The sequence below is a fragment of the Pygoscelis adeliae genome, unplaced genomic scaffold (genome assembly GCF_000699105.1).
Source record: "Pygoscelis adeliae isolate BGI_AS28 unplaced genomic scaffold, ASM69910v1 Scaffold155, whole genome shotgun sequence".
Taxonomy (NCBI): domain Eukaryota; kingdom Metazoa; phylum Chordata; class Aves; order Sphenisciformes; family Spheniscidae; genus Pygoscelis; species Pygoscelis adeliae.
This window is the reverse complement of record NW_008824932.1, coordinates 6,029,391-6,050,118: the sequence shown is the minus strand read 5'-3', so window position 1 is coordinate 6,050,118 and position 20,728 is coordinate 6,029,391. Positions and strand designations below refer to the sequence as shown.

Below are 20,728 nucleotides of genomic sequence, written 5' to 3'. Positions count from 1 at the left end.
TGTTTAGCCTGGAGAAAAGGAGGCTCAGGGGAGACCTCATCGCTCTCTACAACTACCTGAAAGGAGGTTGTAGTGAGGTGGGGGTTAGTCTCTTCTCCCAAGTAACTAGCGATAGAACGAGAGGAAATGGCCTTAGGTTGTGCCAGGGGAGGTTTAGATTGGACATGAGGAAAAATTTCTTCACCAAAAGGGTTGTCAAGCACTGGGACAGGCTGCCTAGGGAAGTGGTGGAGTCAGCATCCCTGGAGGTATTTAAAACACATGTAGATGTGGTGCTTAGGGACATGGTTTAGTGGTGGACTTGGCAGTGCTAGGTTAAAGGTTGGACTTGATGATCTTAAAGGTCTTTTCCAACCTAAATGGTTCTATGATTCTAATCCCAAGTACCTGTTGCACTTGGTGTTACTTATGTAAATCAGATTGGGAATCCAGGTGGCTCATGACATGGCCATAAAATCAAATGTGCTGGCACAGAACATAAGGACTGAGTTATTAGCAATAAAAATATTGCTTTCTGGCCTATTTTTGTTGCTAATACCTCTGTCATTGCCTTACAATGAAGCTATCAATGTTGTTGGGATTTATCCTATATTTACTGTCATGTCTTTTTGTTTTTCCAGTATTCATACATTAATTTGTATTAATGAATTTATACAAAAAAGCTTGTTAGTCAAAGCAATCACATCTTTCATGAAAGTTATTACACATCAATATTGCTAGATTATTCCATTATATGCCACAGCAAATTTGTAATTATTATTGTCATCTTACTATGAAGAGATGAATCATCCAAAAAATCCTCCTGGGATTCTTTAATTTCTCCAGGTCTTGATTCACGAAATTCATTCCTAAGTGAGATTTTCCACCACCTGAAAATTACCTACAATTGTGGAAGAAGAAAAATAAAAAAGGAAGAAGAAATGACTATCAAGTACCATGAGATAAATACATTGCTAAGATTCAGGACTCCGGTTATGTAAATATTACTGCATTCCCAAAACAAAGTTATCATAAGATAACATGGTTACATTACCAGCAGCCGTACAACATGCTTCAAAGGACAATAAAAATCCCATAATGCACCTAGACAAGTGTGAAATGTTTTTACATACAAAGAAAATGTTCCCAACCCCTGCGTGCAAATTGTTCGTAGAAATTAAAACACGTTTAATGACATCTCAACTTGCAAAACTATAAACAGCCTTTTTTTGTTTTTCATTCAGTCACAGAAACACAATTCATCAGGCATTAAATTATGTGGTTAAGTAGAAATACCCACTCAACTGCTCAGGCACTCAAAAGCGGCAGTATTAGAAGTTAAACTGTCATTTTAACATTTTGTTAAAATCAAAACTAGTAAGACAATTCAAAGCTCAGCACTTAGACTGTCTGAAAACTCTGGAAAAAGGGCTCCAGAAGTACACATTCAACTCACATTTTCAGAGTCAGAAAAAGAAAAGAAAGCCTGCATTACAAAGCATGCAACTGAGACAAAAGATGAATATGAATAGTAAATTATGTAGCTATGAAATGATGGAGAACAAGTAGCCCTGGCTATCAGTAATTTTCCCCGAGTTCTCTTAAAACATTACATATGTGCTTGAACAGTGTGTCAGCTTTTACTATTGACTTTTGTTTTGTTGCCGTCACAGCTGGGTCTACAGGAGAGGGAAGTCGTAATCATGTCTCTTCCTACACACAAGTTGTTAGCAAAGATCACAGTCCAAGCCAAAAACAGGATTCAGTTGCTGTTGTAGGCAAGGGTGAAAAAAAAAAAATTCTAATCTTACTAATATTAATCTGTTTTATTTCCTTCCATTTCATTGAGAGAAGTGAGGATTTTACATTGTTGTATGTATAGGTGGATTCCTGACACACTGAGTGATAAAACTCACAAATGAGAATATTAGTGAGGCGTACATTTATAAACACACACACACGTACATAAAAAAGAGACTCCATAGTCTTATTTTTTCCACTGGCATGTAGAAGAGGAATATTAAAAGCAAGCTTTGAGCTGACTGTCAATAAGCCACAGAAGACTACTCACATACACTGACTGAAGAACATGGAGTTAAATTTACTATTACAAATCTTAGATCTGACAACAGTGGTTTACATCTCTCAACATGAAATTTAACTTTAGATCTCTCCAGTATTTCAGTGTCAAAATGTAGATTTTAAAGTTGAGAAGAATTAAGTATTTGTAACTCCCAATGAGTTGCATTCACTGTCTTCATTAATTTTCAAACTAAAGCTCAGATTCCAGACAATCTGCCAAGGCAGGCCCACACCAATCATTTCTGTATTTTTCAAGTCTTGCTTCTATCCTGTTGATCTCTCATATACAGTAACAGTAAATAAGTTTGAATAAAGGCTTAACATCTACATTTGAATGTCAAATATAGCCAGCTAAAATTTATCATTTTGATGTTTATTGTGGCTGTATATCATTATGGGGGTATTGGAAATACTAAATCGTATTTCTGATAGCATACATACATAATAGCTTCAATTAACGCTCAGACATATCCACAATACTCTGTAAAATAACCCTTATTATGTGAATAAAAGAAAAAACATCCTACTCAGTCGCATAAATTCATCCTATTTTACGACACACAATCTTTATTCCTTTGCAATGAAACAGTTGCCTCTTTGAAGGGAAAAAACCCCATTCATCCAATCTGCATTCTAGAATTTAATATATGAAAAATAAATTACACCCCTGAAACATCTTATAATAGCAGAGTTAACGTTTCTGTAATGTACATGCACAGTATAGACCACCGTGTCGCTAAAATAACACCACTTAATATACTAGTGGTAACATGAGGATTCAATGCAAAAAAGATTATAAACCACTTGTCGTTCTGTTTCAGTGATGATCTTACTACCTGGGAAGGCTTTAGAACTAGTATGTTTGTAGCCCAACATGGGGATAATAGGACAGTGAATGCTGTACTATACTGTCCTTCCAAAAGCTCTTTTTATCTCTGGCAATGTAGGGAGAATCAGCAGGTAAGGGTACTTCCATTCTTATTTGTGGAAAACATGAGGTGAGCGTAAGGTCAGAACAAAACTGATATGCAAATGGAGAAAGAAAAGACATCTTTCTACATGTTCCTCAGCTTGCATACCCTTCAAGATGGTATGCAAGAATACAGTATATTAGAGGGAAAAAAATCATTGTTAAAGGAGAAAAGAAACCTGGTTAATATGCTTTCTCTCGGCCTTTTCATGTTACTGTTGGAAATGACATTTCTTAAAAAAACCCAACAAAACCCAACATTTCTTAGCATGGAAACACCACGTGTAACTGAAAAAGAAAATAGCCACCTGCCCCCAAAACCACTTACCAAAATTATTAACTATGACTGTTGCTTTTCAACTTTTGAACTTTAATACCTAACAACATTCTTCAGATTAATTTTCTGTATGACCTTGTAGATTTAAGTACACACAAATTTAGCAGTCTAATTCTTAAAAAAGCAGAACTATGTTGTACAACAGATTACAATGTGTTGTGATCTGTTATAAAATACATTAATAAATACTTTTCAGTCTGGGATATACAGTAATTAAAGTAATTAAAAATTAAGTGTATACAGATAGCAGATGCTCACCTAAATTCTGCACTAGTGTAAGCAAGACGAACTTTTCACAGTAAGTATTCCATATATTTTTTTGTTTAGTATTTTGTGGGTATGAGTGTATTTATCTGTAATATAAGTTTATGTATACACAGGTGTACAAGAACACTAGAATATGCATATGTGTGTATAGACTCTTGAATAAGATTTTATCTTTATGCAATCCAACCAACCCTCAAACGGAACACTAAGTCAATACAAACGAAATACCTCTGTCCTATTTTTAAAGCAATTACAGTAGATGTTTTAACATAGTTATCAAAATTTACTTTCTTGTAGTATTGTTGTACAATTATAAATTCCAAAGCATTTTAATACTAACTGAAACATGCCAAAACTTTAAAAAAATCACAGAAATACGTATTTCAATAATCTCTCCTCTTAATTGTTATACTAGGAAGCACACTGCAACACTGCAATCTGCCAGAATGGGAAGATCAGGCCAACACACAGAGGCACAGGAAAAGTAAAATATTCAAGTAATTCTATTAAATGCCACTGTGTATTTTCTAAACATTATTCTTTGGTTTACAGTGGAACAAACTGTCAATAGCACTATTCCATTAAAAAACTTCCTTATGTACAAATACCCAGGACAAACTACAGTTACCTTGGTAATTTGTTAGCACATGGTTATTTCAAAGAAAACTATTGCATAGATTTTGTAATACCTATACTTTTTGCATAGATGAAAAAGATGAAGAATGGAAAGTATTGTAAGAGCATTGTGGTTACCATGGACACATGTCATTCTCGATGTTATTTGGAGGTGCAAGTGTTAAAGCAATTCACTACCACATTGCTTGCTCCACTGGCATTTCTTAATGAAAAAAAGAGAGAAGAGGAAAGGACGAGCAGAACCAAATCTAAACAGCAGCAACCAGCCGAAGCTTCAGATAAAAAGTCATAGCAATTTTCTAAACAAATAAAACAACTAAAATATTTAAGTGAAAATTAGCAACAAATAAATTATTTAGGAAGTGTCTACTGTCAAAATTAATCTGGACTGTAGACTACCAGAAACACAGTACTATTTACATTGTATGAAGAAAATAATAGTTGAAGTTTGTCATATGGTGAGCCATCTTTTAAGGATGCTGGGCTCAACCTTCCCTTAATTTAATCTATTTCAGAAGTTATAGAACTAGAGACAAGTCTCACATAACAGACTCATACTGTATAATGAAAAACCTCTGGGGAAAGCTGAAGAAAGACGGTGTGAATTGTGAAGCCCTGTTATAAAGGCGCATATGAGAAACCGTTTCTTTCTCCAATATACATTTTTAGGACTTCAAACTTCTCCAGACTCAGCTTTCTGCTTTGCTTAAAACTAGTAACTCAAAATATAATTTCTCAGATTACAGGTTATTTGGAGATTAATTTTCCCTTTTTTTCCTCTTAAGTTGTTCTACTTCAAATAGTTAAACATTCATTGGAGGCAGAAGGTGACCCCAGAATCTAGAAAACAGTGCTTGCTGAGATTTAGGAGATCTAGATTCAAGTATTTCCTCTGTCCCAGGTGAATGGCCTAAATCCCCAGTCTTTCTTTTTGGCCTTGGATTTGTCACTGCAGTCCAAGCTCTCATTCCCCTGTGCAGTGAAGGAGCCATTGTGTCTTCTACTGAAAAAAGCAGTCACATTCTCAGTCAGTCTTAGTGACTTTACCTCTACTAAATCCTTTCTCCCAGGCTGTTTTATCCCATATTCTATTACTTTTCCACAGATTAAAAAAGAACAACTCTGCTTTTGGCTGGGTTTTGTGGATTGGAGGATACTATAAAAATTTATCTTGCCTTACTATTCGATTTCAAAATTAGAGTATTCAAATGCTTCTGTCCCTCATTTTATCTTGCAGAATATTTTTGCATTTTTGCTACTTTTTCAAATAAATCTGTTTTTTTTTTAAAGCATTCCATTCTCATGCACCTCAGTACAGAAATCACCCATTTCACCCTCACATAAATCTTTACAAAATAAAAGTGGAATAAATATCAGCATTACTGAAACATCTTCAAGGAGATAACTATAAGATAGATTTTTCTAAAGCTACGATCTGTATACCTAAATATCTTTCAGTTAACTGATCGTTTGAAGCCAGTATCAGCTACTCTGTTGCCTAAGAGTTTGTAAACCTAAGCTCAATTTCCAAGCCATGAAGTCAAATGCCTTCACTAGCTACATAATTTTTTTAAATTCTGAAATTATTTAGCATAGTGAAAACTACCAGCTTACCTGCTTCCTTCATCTTTCCAGTCCCTGTTAGTGTAGATGCAATTTTACTTATGAAAAAGCGCTCCTCCTGTCCTAGCTTTTTCTACTCTTATGCTAACAGAGCCGCATCTAATTGAGAAGCTGATACTACAGGACTGTAAAGTTTTTCACGCAGTTGCAGCTACATCCACACTACAGCTTTGACTGCATAAATAATAAAGGAAAATTTGAATAGGACAAGAGAAATCTTTAGGCTTAGACAGAGCTATGCTCATTTTACAAGTGAATGAAGCTTAGGCTTCTAGGTCACTTTAAAAAATGCAAAATAGGTACCTTAAAATTTTACTCACTTTTCACCAAGAAGAGGCAACCATGTATTAATATCTAAACTATGGAACCAAGTAGCACCAACAATGCACAGGTATTTGCAAAAGAGCTAAAATAAAATGTTAAATAACTTTATAAAGAGCTAGAGTGAGGCTATCCTTATGCACTGACACGGATGCAGCTAAAGCAAATGCTATTTTGATCCCTGTGGGATAAGCTGTTGAAGAATGGTAACACACATGGGCAACTGTTTCATGTAAGGCTACTAATGGCATATTGTGATTAACTTAAAAGCAAGAATGCAGATCTTGTGGAACTGAAGAATCTGTTAAGTCTCCTTTTTTCCTCCTGCCTCCAAAACCAGTTAGATTCTTGGCAATGAAAAGACATCCTTTGTTTAAATAAATATTCCCACTGCGCCTTCATACAGCATAACAAGCAACATACAGGTATCTCACAAGATGTTGTGAAACAGTTAAAGAAATCGATAGTTACAGAGATGACATTTAACAAATATTACCAAATATTCATACCATGATCTTGGCGCAGTTGCATAGCAACTTTTTTTCCTAATAATTTCCTCACTGTCTCTACACAAAACGAAATGGCAAGTCACTCTCATGTTTAAGTTAGTTAATGATGGCTACACAAAAATCTTGCAAAAATTAAGAAGCTCTTTCATATCCATTGCTTGCAGTAAGGTTTTTTTGTAGCAGGACCTAAGCCCTGCAATCAGAGAGGCATCTTTTGCCAGTTTTATGAAATCCCATCAGCATCTCAATCTGTGAACACTGAAGTTTCTCTTTTGTGGCCTATTACTTGATTTTTCAGAGCCGTGCTATCATGTTGTATGGAGCTTTTTGGCAAGTATGATCACCTGAGGACACTTACCTGAAAATCCAAACTTTTGCCCAACCATGCTTCTATAATATATATGGATAAAAGGTAAACGCTCAGCTGGCTATTTCGGTCCTTTGTAAATATAAGAATATGGAGAAGAGCCAGCAAAGGATGAGTATGGATGGCCTACTGTACACCATCATTACCTCACAGCGTTTAGCTTGACCTAGGGTGTAAAAAAGAAGAGTTTGCAAGGAATTCACTGTCCATCAGGAAAAACAGTTATTTCCAGCTTCCTTATTCAATGTAAGAGCGAGATTCAAAAAACAAAAACCAACCAAAACTCTTAATATATGTTTTTAAGTCTGCCTTATTTTGGAGATTTTGGGTTGCTCTAATAAACATCAGAAATGAAAAGCAGCCATAATCACTCATTGCTATTGAAGATGGATATCTTCCATCTTTACCTTCCAAGCAACAACAGAAAAACAGCTTAATTTTATAATTGGGCTTTAAGATCATGAACATGAATAGCTTAATAGAAGACAAAATGCTCCAAAACGAATACTGAAATATTTATCTAAAAACTTCAGATAAAGTGAAAAATACTGTTTGCACTGAACTATCAGCTCCACATCATACAACTTCACCAGTACCATCTTGAAAGTGATTAACGCTCATATCTGGTTAACGCTCATTGTGGCTTTAGATCCATCTCCTTAACCTGATCATTCTGCTATTACAGAGTTTAAAAAATGAATTATGTTTTAATGGACATACTGGTAAGTCTTGTAAGATGTTCAGAGAAAAAACAATACTGTGTGAGACAGCTAGAAGGACACTATTAAGAAGAGTAAATCAATACAGTAATATTTAACTCTGCTTTTCCCAATGGATATTGCTGTGAAAATAGTTGTAACTGAAGGGGATACAGATAAACAGTAAGTTAAACAACCTAACCAGCAAGACCACTCTCCCTTCTAATTGCACTACATCAATAGAAAGACTTAATATGTTCACCAATTAAAGCAAGTCTCCAACTGTGCTAGGCTAGTGAGCAGGCAAGCTTTTATTGCTGCTATACAGTCACTTCTTAAATATTCTTTTACTTTCTGACTGGCTACTCAGGGACAATGTCCCACCTGTCTGCTGACTAATTAAGTACTGTTACTTGTATATGTTTATGCCTCCTGCCATTTATAACAGGTTTCTATTAAAAAACAAAAAATCGGTATTCTAAAGTTTTAGATAGTGATCAATAAACACAAGTGTACATAAATATGGATGTTAATATTTGCATAAGAAAAGTAGTTCTTGTAAGTTAGCAGCAATTTAAAGAGAAGACTGATTGGATTAAATGACCATCTTCAGAGTTCAACATTATTTCTTCTTCTTGATATACTGAAATTCAAATGTAATAAAACGCTTCAGTTTATTGAAGTACATAGAATACATTTGAGTTAAAATTAGAACATTTATAATGCACTTAAAATTTACGACCTACTTAGATTACTTTTAGAGTAAATCTCAAGGCAGCGAGGAATAGTCACATAATGCTGTTAAGGTACAACGCACGTACAAACTGCAGACCTGCATGTTTCTTTAGAAAGATCTAGAAAGTAATAATGCCTCTCTAGCCTTTATAGCTTGCACAACATTAACAAACCAACTGTGCTACTTCCATTGCAACTGTTTTCTTTAACAAACATCCAGTTGTCTTAATTACAAACTCTACAAACTATTTCATAACTATTACAATTCATAGCACATTTCCTACAGTCTTGGAGAAAGATGGATTCAGGAAGGGTTATGTGATTTGAAGTTTTTACTTCCCTCTCTCTGTATGATTACAGAATAAAACAGAGTTGATTGTTATGATTTGACTGACTTTTTTTTTCTTTTTTTAATTAAATAAAGCTTTTATTTTTCTGCTTGATTTTGAACATTTGCAATTAAAGCTGTTACTTTGCTATGATTGGCCAAAGGAGATTATTTTGAGAGTCGATTTGGTTAATATGCAAGAATGTGAACAGTGTTCACGAGCAAATGCAGGCTAGCAGAATGAACTACAGTGGTTTCAAGGGGGTGTGTGTGCGTGCACGCACGCGCATTGGGAATAATACTTGTGTACCTCAAAATCACTGGCAGGTTCTGACCTGCTCCATTGGATAAGAAGGTAAAACAGACTATCAACAGGTTGCGGTTAATGAAGCTTTCATTTATTTAGGGTTCCCAGAAGTCTTTGAAGGAAAACTTTCCAGGAGTAAGAACAAAAAATGAACATCTGGATGCAACAGTGCAAGAGTTCACCAAACTGAAATTAAACTAAACCCATACACTGATGCCATTCCTCATTTCAGGCATGCACAATATGAAATCAAATAGGTACTAGCTGCTGCCTGTTATGTCTGTGAAATTGGATGCTTTTTGCTCTTCTGGCAAATTGTTACCTTTTTTTCAAATTTAGAGTAGGGCTTACAACACCCATGCTTCATTTGACAATTGCTACATAATTTTATGTTTGCATTTGCTATAGTACAGGAAGTTATACAAATTACTATTTTGCCTACACTGATAAGATCACATCTATACAGGACAGTAGTTGCCTTCTCATGTGCACTCATAAGAACAGAAAAAAAAATAAATCAGGTGTCTCTGGCATTTATTAGACATCGTCCATTTTTCAATCTTTCTATGGGATGTCCAGTTCAGATATTCCAAAAAGGTTGAAGTGCAAAACCTAAGATGCTGTGCTAAAGAAACTGTTCTACAAGAAAAAAAAAGTTCTCTCAGACCATCAGGTTGAAATTTTGGACAATAGTGCGTACCTGAAAGTTTGTACAGATTCTTCTCAGGATCACAATAGTAATCATGCAAGCCCCCCCCCATACTTCCCTCCCCTATGTCTGCTTTGGTTTTGGAGAAAAAAATAAATACTATTAATAGCAAGAAAAGATAAAACAATTTAGTTAGCAAACAAAAATAAAACAGTGACTGCAGTAGACTACAACTGTAAAGACAATGGCATATGGAAAGAAAGATGACTTCCTGGTGTCAATGCAAACTGTTTTGTGAGTTGCTATTAACAAATATTTCAAGTGCATGGAGAAGAAGAGAAAATAAATGTCACAATTCCAAAATTTCATATGTAGCAACTACGAAGCTGTTCATTTTTCCCCCACTTCACTCATACTCAGAAACATCAACCCACTTCAGCTAAGGGATTAGCTGTGCGTGTGTGTGCATGACTACCAAAGGCTTCCACTTAAAGTATCTGAAAAACATATTAGTAAAACACAGAAGGAAGATGGAATAAAAAGGTTAGAAAAAAATAATTGTCTTTTCCTTTGGGGAATGCAGTAGTTACATTTGAGCAAGAAATCTGCTGCCTTGACATGGTCTCTTCCCTTCCTCTCTTCCCTGGTTTATTCCTATGTTAGTATCTCGTTCGTGTGTGTTCCCAGGGTGGGGGGGGGGGGGGGGGGCGGAATACAAACAACAAGGCAAGAAAATAAGCAAAAAAAAAAAAAGCTGAAGATCTTTATCACAGATGCTTATAGCACGGGTGCTTTGGAGGCTAACTTCTACCTTTACACAGACTTGTGCACACAGATCGGGAAACAATACAAGAGCAGAAGAGTGAGAGACAATGCAGAAGGGAGGGGGGTATGTGCTGAGGGGAAAGCGACACTATCAGAGGGAATAAAAAATGACTCTTGAGGATCAGAGTCTTCAATTATGAGCACGATACTTGCCATTTATTAACATGATTAAACAGGCAGACCTAGATAAGACCGCCACAAAGAGATTATTCCACTATTTAACAGAACAAAGGATGCTAGCTAAGTGCAAGACATAACATTGCTTTCTAGATGGGTAAGACACTGACAGGTTTCATTTGAAACCATTTCTTTTAGTTTCATCCTCCTTACTTCAGTTTCAAGGTCTCCTTGTTACAATTTCAGGTCTAGTCTATGCTCTAAATGTCTTTTTTTTTTTTTTTTCTTTCTTCATTAGAGGAAAAAACCAAACAACAGAACAGTCAGACTCCCTGCTATGTGTATAAAAGTCCTAAAGTACAGCAGTGTTACAATGGAAAGTCCTTTTCTAGGGAATCTGCATCTTCTTTAGCAGGGTATGTGCATGTATCTTGCAATCCTTTTTATTACAGATGAAGTCTTAGTTCAATCATACCACTGCTCCCTTCTTGGATACTTCTTATCATCCTGATTTGTATATATCTGCAACCAGTCTAATCTAATACCTGCTGCAAACTGTTTGCCTATGTTCTTATGTGCTCAGCTCACTTTCAGCCCTGACATCTCTTACTCTAAATTTTGAGAAACATCTATTGCGCTGGTCCCTAAAATCTCATCACACTTTTTAAACAGACTAATACTCTCAATGTGTTTTCCAAAGTTCCCTTGCTGTCTATTTACAGCTTTAATTCCACCTGATCAAATGACAGCAACACTAAAGAATCCATCACATTGTGCAGGCATTCTGATATACTTGGTTCCTACCCGTGTCTCCAGTTTTCAGAAAAAGCTGTGGTGACAAGTATGCCCTTTTTCCCTATCAATTATCAACTCAGTACTACAGATAGCATGCTCTCTGAAAAGTTTTTTTTTTTCCTTCTGTTTCTTCAAACACTAGTTTTGTCCAGTCCAATTTTAATTACTTGTTTTACATTAAACTTAACACGTATTACCTGTAGTTTTCAGTCTCATTGTAAACTGCATAGGAAGGATTCGGCTCTAGCACCAACTTAGTGAATGCTGAAATCTATCCTTTCATTATCAGCTGTCATGATAATTTGATATGCATGTATATTAAAAATGTACATTGCATTTTTTGTCACAAGTATCTGCTTGCTCTTTTGACGCTTTCCAACTACACAGCTTCTCTTGCCTGCAATCCCAATCTGTTCTCATTCCTTTCCACTCTATTGTTCACTATCATCCTATTATGTTATTTAGAACTCTAGCTTCAGATACTCTCCTAGGCTTCTGCTTCTACAATATAATTTTGCCTTTTTCGACGAATGATCTTGATCATTTTACTGTGCACCAGCATTCTTTCTTCTAGTTACTACACTTCTCCAGATAATTTGTCTAATTCAGGTTTCATCCAACAAATGACATTTACACTGGTTGCACCCAGTGCACAATTTTAATCTAATTTAGTGAAGTCCATCCAAAAGCTGCAGGCACTTTTACTTTGGTTTAATTTAGGCTTATTTCAGTTTAACACAAATTGATTTAGTTTATACCAAATCAAAATCAAGTAAATCTTTACAATAAGCGTCCATACAGCAGTTTACACCAGCTTTAGCAAGTTTGTTGAAAAACAAATTTTAAATTACACTGGTGCATCTTTAGATAAGACCTTTCATAGCCTGGCACACCTTGAGATAAAAATCCTGATCTTTTTCTTGCTTTGCCTTCTACTCTTCTTTCCTTCTTCCTTCCCTTGAAGACATTACTGAGTGCATTTAATTGATTTTTGATAAATGAACAAAGTATAAATCTATGGTACACCTAGTCAAGTAAATGTATCTGATGGTTCTTCATGACGAATGCTGCTGTGTATGTGGAAAATGAAATAAGGAAAATTGGTCTTGTTTAATAAAGGCAACAAAAAAGAAGAAATAATTATTTTCCTAACTTGAAGCAGGAAGAAGGGAAACAAGACAATAGATAGGAACACAAACTTACCTTCGGTAACACAAAAATATAATTACTCCTGAGGTTTCCCGAGACAGAGAGCAACAGGGATAAGGGCTGTACTACCTAAAGTAAGGCAAGTGAAGAATATAACTAATCTGTCTCTGGAAGCACAAGCATTGACAATAATGAACATGTAAACAACAGACACTCAGGTAGAGTAGGAAACATTTACTTAATTAAGCAGAAGACAGTGGTGATTGCTTACCTTGAGAAACTATTACACCCTCATGACCTGAAAATCATTCTTGGCAGGTAGAACTAGATTGAGCATGATACCTTTGAAGAAAGTCACAAATATTAAAGCCATGCATAAAACTTAAAATAAAACGGGAGCTTAAACATTGCAATTCAGTGTGATACTGCTGTCTGTAAACTAAAGACTAGTTACAAGTGGACAAAAACCAGCCTAGACAGAAGAAAAAATTCATCTCTAGGCTACCAGTGATACAGAAAACCAGATTAATAGCAAATAATAGTAACAGAGAATTAACTAAAAATTACTTTATCTTTAACATACCTTAATTGAAGTTGATAGGACAATATTCCAATGCATCTTCAAATAAGAGCTCAACCACTATTGAAAAAGGAATTTTATAAGCCCACATGACAGTACTAAATTATCGTAGGCTCACAAACAACTGAGCTTCACAAGTAATAACTACTTAAGGACTCAGTTATATCTCTAATGTCAAATTCATAAATGAATGTTTCACAGGGTTAAGCATTTAGTAACGTTCACGGAAAAACAAACCAAAACAACAACCCAAAAATCCAAGAGAATTGAGTCTTTTGGGAAGGAAAAAGCCACCACTTATATTGCTGTATGTGATGCCTTCTGCAGAGAAACCTTGATCCACCAGTAAGGAAAGCCCTGAAATGCCAACATTGCTACTGCAACACATCACAAATTGCATTTCAGCTGTTAAAAGTCCAAGTTTCCCTATGTCAGTTGGGTTCTTGTGCTGGATTACATCTTCAATATTGCAGCATGACCAGAGAATTCCCAAATCTTCCCCAAAACCTTATGGCTAAGATCTAGCAACTGCATACATCCAGAGGTGGCGCATTATGGAAGAAGCGAGAGATACTATCAGACATCCAAACTATAGCACAACATCACAACATCGTTAAACCAACGTATTTTAGCTTTGGACAGAAACACCCGACAACAATATTCATGGTTTTTCAATACAGCATTATTTCCCCAGAGAAACTTCCCATTTTCCAAGCAGCTCTACTGTTTACTTAGATATCTGAATTAGAGACAGCAAAAAAGCAAAGGAGATTTCCCTATGTATTTTAGGCTTAACAAACATTCTCCTGATAATAATTGCTTAATACTGTGTGATACCATTACCATGAAAGTGTTCGGTTATTTCGGAAATACACTTTTTCAGCAAACCAGAGCATTTCCTGAGCTGGAACAAAATGGATTCCTCCTCCTGAAGTCATCAAACTATGCTTGAAATTATTTTAATTTAAGAAAACAACAACAAAAAGTTGCTAGTTTTATGCAATTAAAGTCCTCTATGCACATAGCTCATTAAAAAACTATTGTTTTTTTAAACTCCCTTTAGAGTGCTCTTTTGGTTTGTTAAGAACTCAAATTCTCTGTTTGAAATGTCAAAGAAGAGACTTGAATAGAATTGGTCCAGCTAGGCAATCACTGCTATGGCATCCTTCAGGTTTCAAATGCAAATAAAATAGCATGACTTTGAAAAAGGTTCATCTCTCACAGATCTTTACTTAAAATCAGACTTATCTTGCAAAAAATTGTTTCGTATAACATGAAATTAATTTCAGCTTAATTACTATTATAACATCTGTTATTTTTTTTTTCCGCCCAATCCATCTGGCTTAAGCACTTCAAATGGCATCTTCTGTCAATCAAATAGGTTATATATCAAGTGTCATCATTAAGACTTAAAAACAAGCCCAAGATATAAAGGCAACACTTAGTTAACTTTATAGTACCATTTTTTCAAAATGGAGGAACTTGGATTTGCAGGTTTCAATAGAGCCTGAAGGTACTCACAACTGAAAAACAACCAGCCCACAACTAGTAAAACAATCACTTACTACTGTCTCCTAAAATTGAAGTTTTATTGACAATGCAAGATTTAAGTGCTGTAGGATCAGAATTTTTACTTACAACTAAAAAAGTCAGAAAACAACTTTATTTTTTAAATGAAAACAATTAATTACAGGATCTTTTAAGAAAACATTGTAGTTCTCGGTACCCAAAATAATACGCTGTGCTCAGAATATATTGATTTAATCAGAAACTGATGGAAGATGTAGAAGTGAACACTGAACAATAGGAGCAATGATGGATAAAGAACAAGAACAGTCATCAGAACTGTTTGCCTAGATACTTACACTATTTGCTCATCTAAATGTCCTGTATATATTTGTTAGAGAATCTAGTTGCTGATTGCTTACCAAACATACAATTCTGCAGTTATATATTTGATAACAGTCAGGATAACTTTTATATGAGTAGATCATATATGGAATATTGCACAGAATGACATTAGTTTTGTATACATATGATGCCTGCCTTTTATGGGTAAGTAGCTAAACATTTTACTAACATGACAAAATCCTCTGATTAGTGCAGCATTCATTAAATGGTGACAGATGTTAGTATTAATTACACGTTGAGTGGATCATTTTCCTCATTGCATTTCTTGTTACCAGCCTCATCTTTCTAGTTATCAGCTGTCCTATAAGCAGATTAAGCACCAGCCTTTTTTTTGGGGGGGTGTGGGGGTGTGTGTCTATATTCCTTGTTTGACCAAAATGAGCGACCAACCTTTTCTACACTAGCCCACCATATGGATTCCTTTCTTGTATTTTTCAAAACCTGTACTTATCATCTGCTAGACAATTTACAAGAAATTTTATTTTGAAAGGTTATTTGCGTGGCTATCTCAAGTCATCTTATGTTTAATGTTGGAAGCCATATGATTTATTACTTGCTTCATACAAACAGATATTGTCTATTGTTGTTTGTGACAAACCTTGCCAAATTATAACTGGCATATCAAATATTAATTTGGCATTTCAAGAGTGATTGAAAAACATGTACAGTGAAAGGTAGATGGAAAGGCATATGTTAAACAAGTTGCCATCCTTGATGTCAGTTTTGAGACAAAAAAGATTCCCATTCTATGTAATATTACATGCACTCACACAAAACAAAAACTATCCACTGTTCCCATGAATTCTAGCAGGAATCCTAGTACACATTTTATGGCCAAGCATGTTTTTCTATTTAGTACGTTTATCCTGACAAGTACACCAACTTCTCCTCCATAATAACTCAAAGCAATCCGGCGGGGGGGGGGGGGGGGGGAGCAGAAAAAAGAAATTGAAAAGTACAAATGGCAAAGTCATTAATTTAGAAATAATTTCTGCCATAAACCAGAAGGTTATAAATTGAAAGTTTACAGAGGAGAAAGGCATTGGAATAATAACGATCAAAGGATGATCAAGAGTCACTAATGTGATTTTGGTAAAGAAAGTTAAATACAATCCTAAAATTTAAATCACACAGAATTTTCCAGAAGACACAAGGAAGTAGCAACGCCTTTGCACATGGCACTCGTAAGACTTACTAAGAACAAAAGTTCTAATGGGAAGAAATGCAGCAAAAAGATAGTAAAGTGATCAGGAAGTAGAAAGTCTGTTTCACAAGCAGAGACTGAAAAAACAAAACAAACCCTATCAAGAGGGCATATTTATTAAATATATATAACATTTTATATATATACACTCACATACACAAACATGTATACACACATATATAACATCGTTACCTACACAAAAGGGTGGTATTCAAGCTAAAAGATAACCACACACAAAATAAGCTGTAAATTAGTCTGTATAACTGCATTTCTAACCATCAGAGAAGTGATGATCTGGAGCAGTTGTTCTGTGTGAAGTAGCAAGGCAAAAAAAAGCCTCACTACCTTTGAAACCCATCAAGTCCCATTTATGCTATGAAGATCTATTATGTGGCTGGATGAAACAGCAGGGACTAGGACTTGATGACCTGAAGTCATCTCTTTCAGTCTTGTATTTCTGCAGTGGGACTGGTAGATGCCCACATGGGAAATATGTGGGATAGTTTCCCTGCATTTGTAAAGTTATGATTGCAGCCTTAAAATAGCTACTTGAAAAAAAAATTCTTTTCACTGATGGTTCAAAAAATCTCTCCTTCTGCACAATCCAACTGGGTGAACTGTATTCCATGAATACTCACTTATGTATCTGTACCTCTATACAGTCTACTTTTAGAAGAGCTATTTGCAATGAGTTACAAGGCTCTCCCCTTCTCCTTATGCTTCCTCCTTGAAGTAGCTTATGCAGAAACTAGTTGGTAATCTTCCCTTCCTAACTTCTCAATGGAAGTGCATGCTTGCTACTGGGTAGTCAATACCTTTGTTTATAAAGTCCTGATTAACGGCTCTAATTTTGAAATGTAATTGAAATTGAATTTGTATCTGGGATGGAAGCTGTCCCTTGCTGCAAAACGAAAGTTACCATCAGGGTCTCCTTGTCACATTTTGGACACAAATACATCCGCACAGACAAGTAGGTGTATTTCTAGCTATTTTTTTTTTCAACTACCGTTGCATTTGATTGGTTAGAAGAGTTCCAAGTAGCCTCTACTTTTGTCTGCTTCCAAGATCTTGTTTGCCCGCAGCAGGCCTTGCTTTGCTTTTTCCAGATGTCCTAGTTTCTCTAGATTTGAGTTAAACACGAACAAGCATGCTGAAGTACACCTTGCTATTATTACAATTGACAATATTGAAAGTAATAAATAAATGTTTTCAAATTTATTTTTGGCTAAATAAAATAATTCACATGCTTACAGCTGAGGATGTGTGCCCCTGTGGTATCACACTCTAGGTACTCTTTTTGTCTGTCTGGTCCTCTTTATTTGACTATTGTCCTATACTTAGCTTCAGCAAACTTCTTGGTGTATGCTTAACTCTGCTCTCAGAGACGTCCTTTCTTTTAGTTTACAGCAATTCCAGTTCATTTATTTTTAGTTATACAATATACAACAGTTTGGGCCTACTGTACTGATCTTGAGGCAGTAGCAGACTTCAAAAATGCCTTCTGAGAACATCCCTAACATCAGGTTGCATGATGGAAGAAAGATGTCAATTCCCTAGAATGAGGGAGAAAGCTAAACAAAGGCACAGACATTTCACATGGCTTGTTTGAACACAAAGCCTGCTGCCATGGACTTGCTTTTCCTCCCAGATATGGCCTCCTTGTCCAGCTACGTTTTTTGCCCTACCACATTCTTAAGACCTTCTGTATTTGTAGAGGATTTCTGGTTCTATGACAGTTTGACTCGATAGTCAGCTGATAACTGGAAATCCTGGCCATGACCACAGGCACACACACTCTGGAGCTGTATAAGACATGCTCAGTAGATTAATAACTTCATCCTGAAGGAGTTGAATTTACTGCTCATGTAAAGCCCAAGTAGACCATCCAAAGTAGGGCAAAACTCACAGAAATATGGGAGCCTTCATACAAATCTACCATGCAGCCACAAACTCCGTTTATGTTTTTAAAGAAAAACAATGGACTGTTTTGAAACCCCTGACTTCAAAGAATGGGACTATTCAAAGTAGCAAATTTCAGCATTCATGTAACTATGGGCAGGGTTGGAAGCTTAGACTGCAAGGTCTCTCAGGCAACGACTATTTATTAGGAGACTGCAAAATAGCATACTGGGAATGTGAACTAACAACTAAGCCTCCTAGATGCTAACACAGTATGCCTAAATATATTTTACATGGTACGTAACTTGGCACATCAGTGATGCATATACCTTCAATTACTATTTTTCACACAGATCTCTTCTCAGGAGACTCCACAGCCTGCAGAAACTAGCTAGCATCCAGAAGTTTCACGTGTACAGCAGTTAAAACTGCAGAGATTACTTATGTGAAGTTAGTTGTTTTCAGCAACAGTGAATTCAAATGTGATCGAATTAGGAAGTTTTGCTGGAATCAGATATGCCAGCTTCAGAGGATATAGTGATATATTCAAGTACATATGTTCACTGCATCATACCATACTCAAATGATCTTACTGTCATAAAATCAAAATGAAGTTTTTCAAATAATCCAAACCAGTTCTTTTTCAATGACACTAACTTCCTGGTAATGCTTTTGTACAAAAACCATTTACAGAATAATTTTAACTTACTTCCACTGACAGTTACAAAGCTTTTGCACAGTTTATGTTAACTGACTTCCGTTTGTTTTAAGGATATATTTGGGCAGCTGAAAACAAAACCAAAAATAGGTATCTGAAGTGTTTGACAGGAAACCGATATGAGAACCAAAAAACTGAAGATAATAATAATAAGGAACATCTTATTTCATTATCTGAGTGCAAAAAAACGAATGGTAAAAACCCCATAACACTCGATTACATATTCCAGAAACAAGCTCAGCACTGATATGATTCCCATGAGGTCAATGGGACAGGTCCATTACAAGACTTCAGCTACAGAAAAGCATGTGTTTCCCAGCTATTGCGCAGCACTGTGATTACTCTCAATTTTGGTGGAACTCAAAGCTCCCTAAGGTTGCCTTGTTAGTTCTGCCTTAAAAAATTTTTCTGAGGAGAATGAAATCAAAACCTCTTCTGAAACTGCTAAAGGCACTGGTGATTTAAAAAGAAAATCTTGGCACCAGAGAGACCAAAAGAAGGAGCGTATAATATACAGAACACAGATCATTTGGAATTGCAGCTGAACTTCAGTCTGTCACCTCCCCCTCCCTCTAATTTCTCAATTACAAACCTGACAATTCCCTCATCCCTGGAGGAAAATATGTTCACTATTTTGGTTTACTTTGGGAAAACAAAACAAAAACTTCCTCCTAGTTTCAAAATATGCTGTTTTTTTGTTCCAGTGAGACATTTTAAAAACTTTCTCAGAAAAATTTTTGAAACTTCACAACTTCTAAATCAGTATGTCCAGCCTGAGACAAGCATCTATGTTCATCTCTTATACATACAAAGTCAACCCAGTCAAAAATAGGTCAAAATGAAACAAAAATTATAGAAGACTTGCATTTTTATTTCATAACCTTACAAACTCATAATCAGATTTGCAAAGTCTCATTCGTTTACTGTCAGATATTCCTCATCGATGATTACTATTAGAGTGTTCGGAAAAAATGTTCATCTAGAACATTTTGCAGCATTTTTCAAAAAAAGTTCAGAAAAATCTCTTCCAGGATATTTATAATTGCTTATTTCCCTGATTGGAAAACCAGTTGCATACACAGCCACAAGGCAGGACACCTAAACATCTTCAGGTACCACATGGAAAATATACACAGTCTTCCCATTCCCAGATGGGCAGTTTAATTTTATTTTCCTGGAATGAGATGTTAGGCTGTTGTTTCCCCCCACCTTAAGTCTAGTCACTGTGAGAGTGCGGCTAAACTTGTCTTTCCTTAGTAGGAATACTGTGACGTTACTTAAGGATTTGTTATTTATTTACTTTAAATGTTAGTATCTCATTTATTTGTGAGGCATTGCTGAGAGTAGACTTAAGTTTGCTTTAAGGTTACGAAATCACCGATGTGTGTACTTTTTCTCAAGGCTACTAACTCGCCGTTCCGAAGGATCTTTTTTCCCCCTCCCTTCCTCTGGTCCTCACCCAGAACCCCTTCCCACAGGCTTGGGATACTCCAAGTAGAATGAATCTCCCACATACAGAGGCTCCTCGTCCAGGCACACTTTCACCTGCGCTAGGAAATAACCCTTTTTGGTAGCAAACCCTTACCTGCTCCCCAGCTCCTCGCCGACACCGCATCCCAAGGCTGCGGCAAGGCGTTCCCAGCCCTCAGGAGGCCAAACCAGCAGCACTTAACCGGTAGCGCCTCCCGGGTCGCTGCCTAGCGGCGTTAATCGGCGACCCCC

The 20,728-nt window shown here is 36.0% G+C and overlaps 1 protein-coding gene across 1 annotated transcript in view; it reads right to left on the bottom strand.

The window, feature by feature from the left end:
- Positions 1-20,728, bottom strand: part of FBXO36 (F-box protein 36) — a 46,358-nt gene that overhangs the window by 10,949 nt on the left and 14,681 nt on the right. Inside the window, exon 2 of the mRNA XM_009325121.1 lies at positions 772-880. Within this exon, the coding sequence (XP_009323396.1) occupies positions 772-880 (109 nt within the window). The remainder of the gene's footprint in view (positions 1-771; positions 881-20,728) is intronic.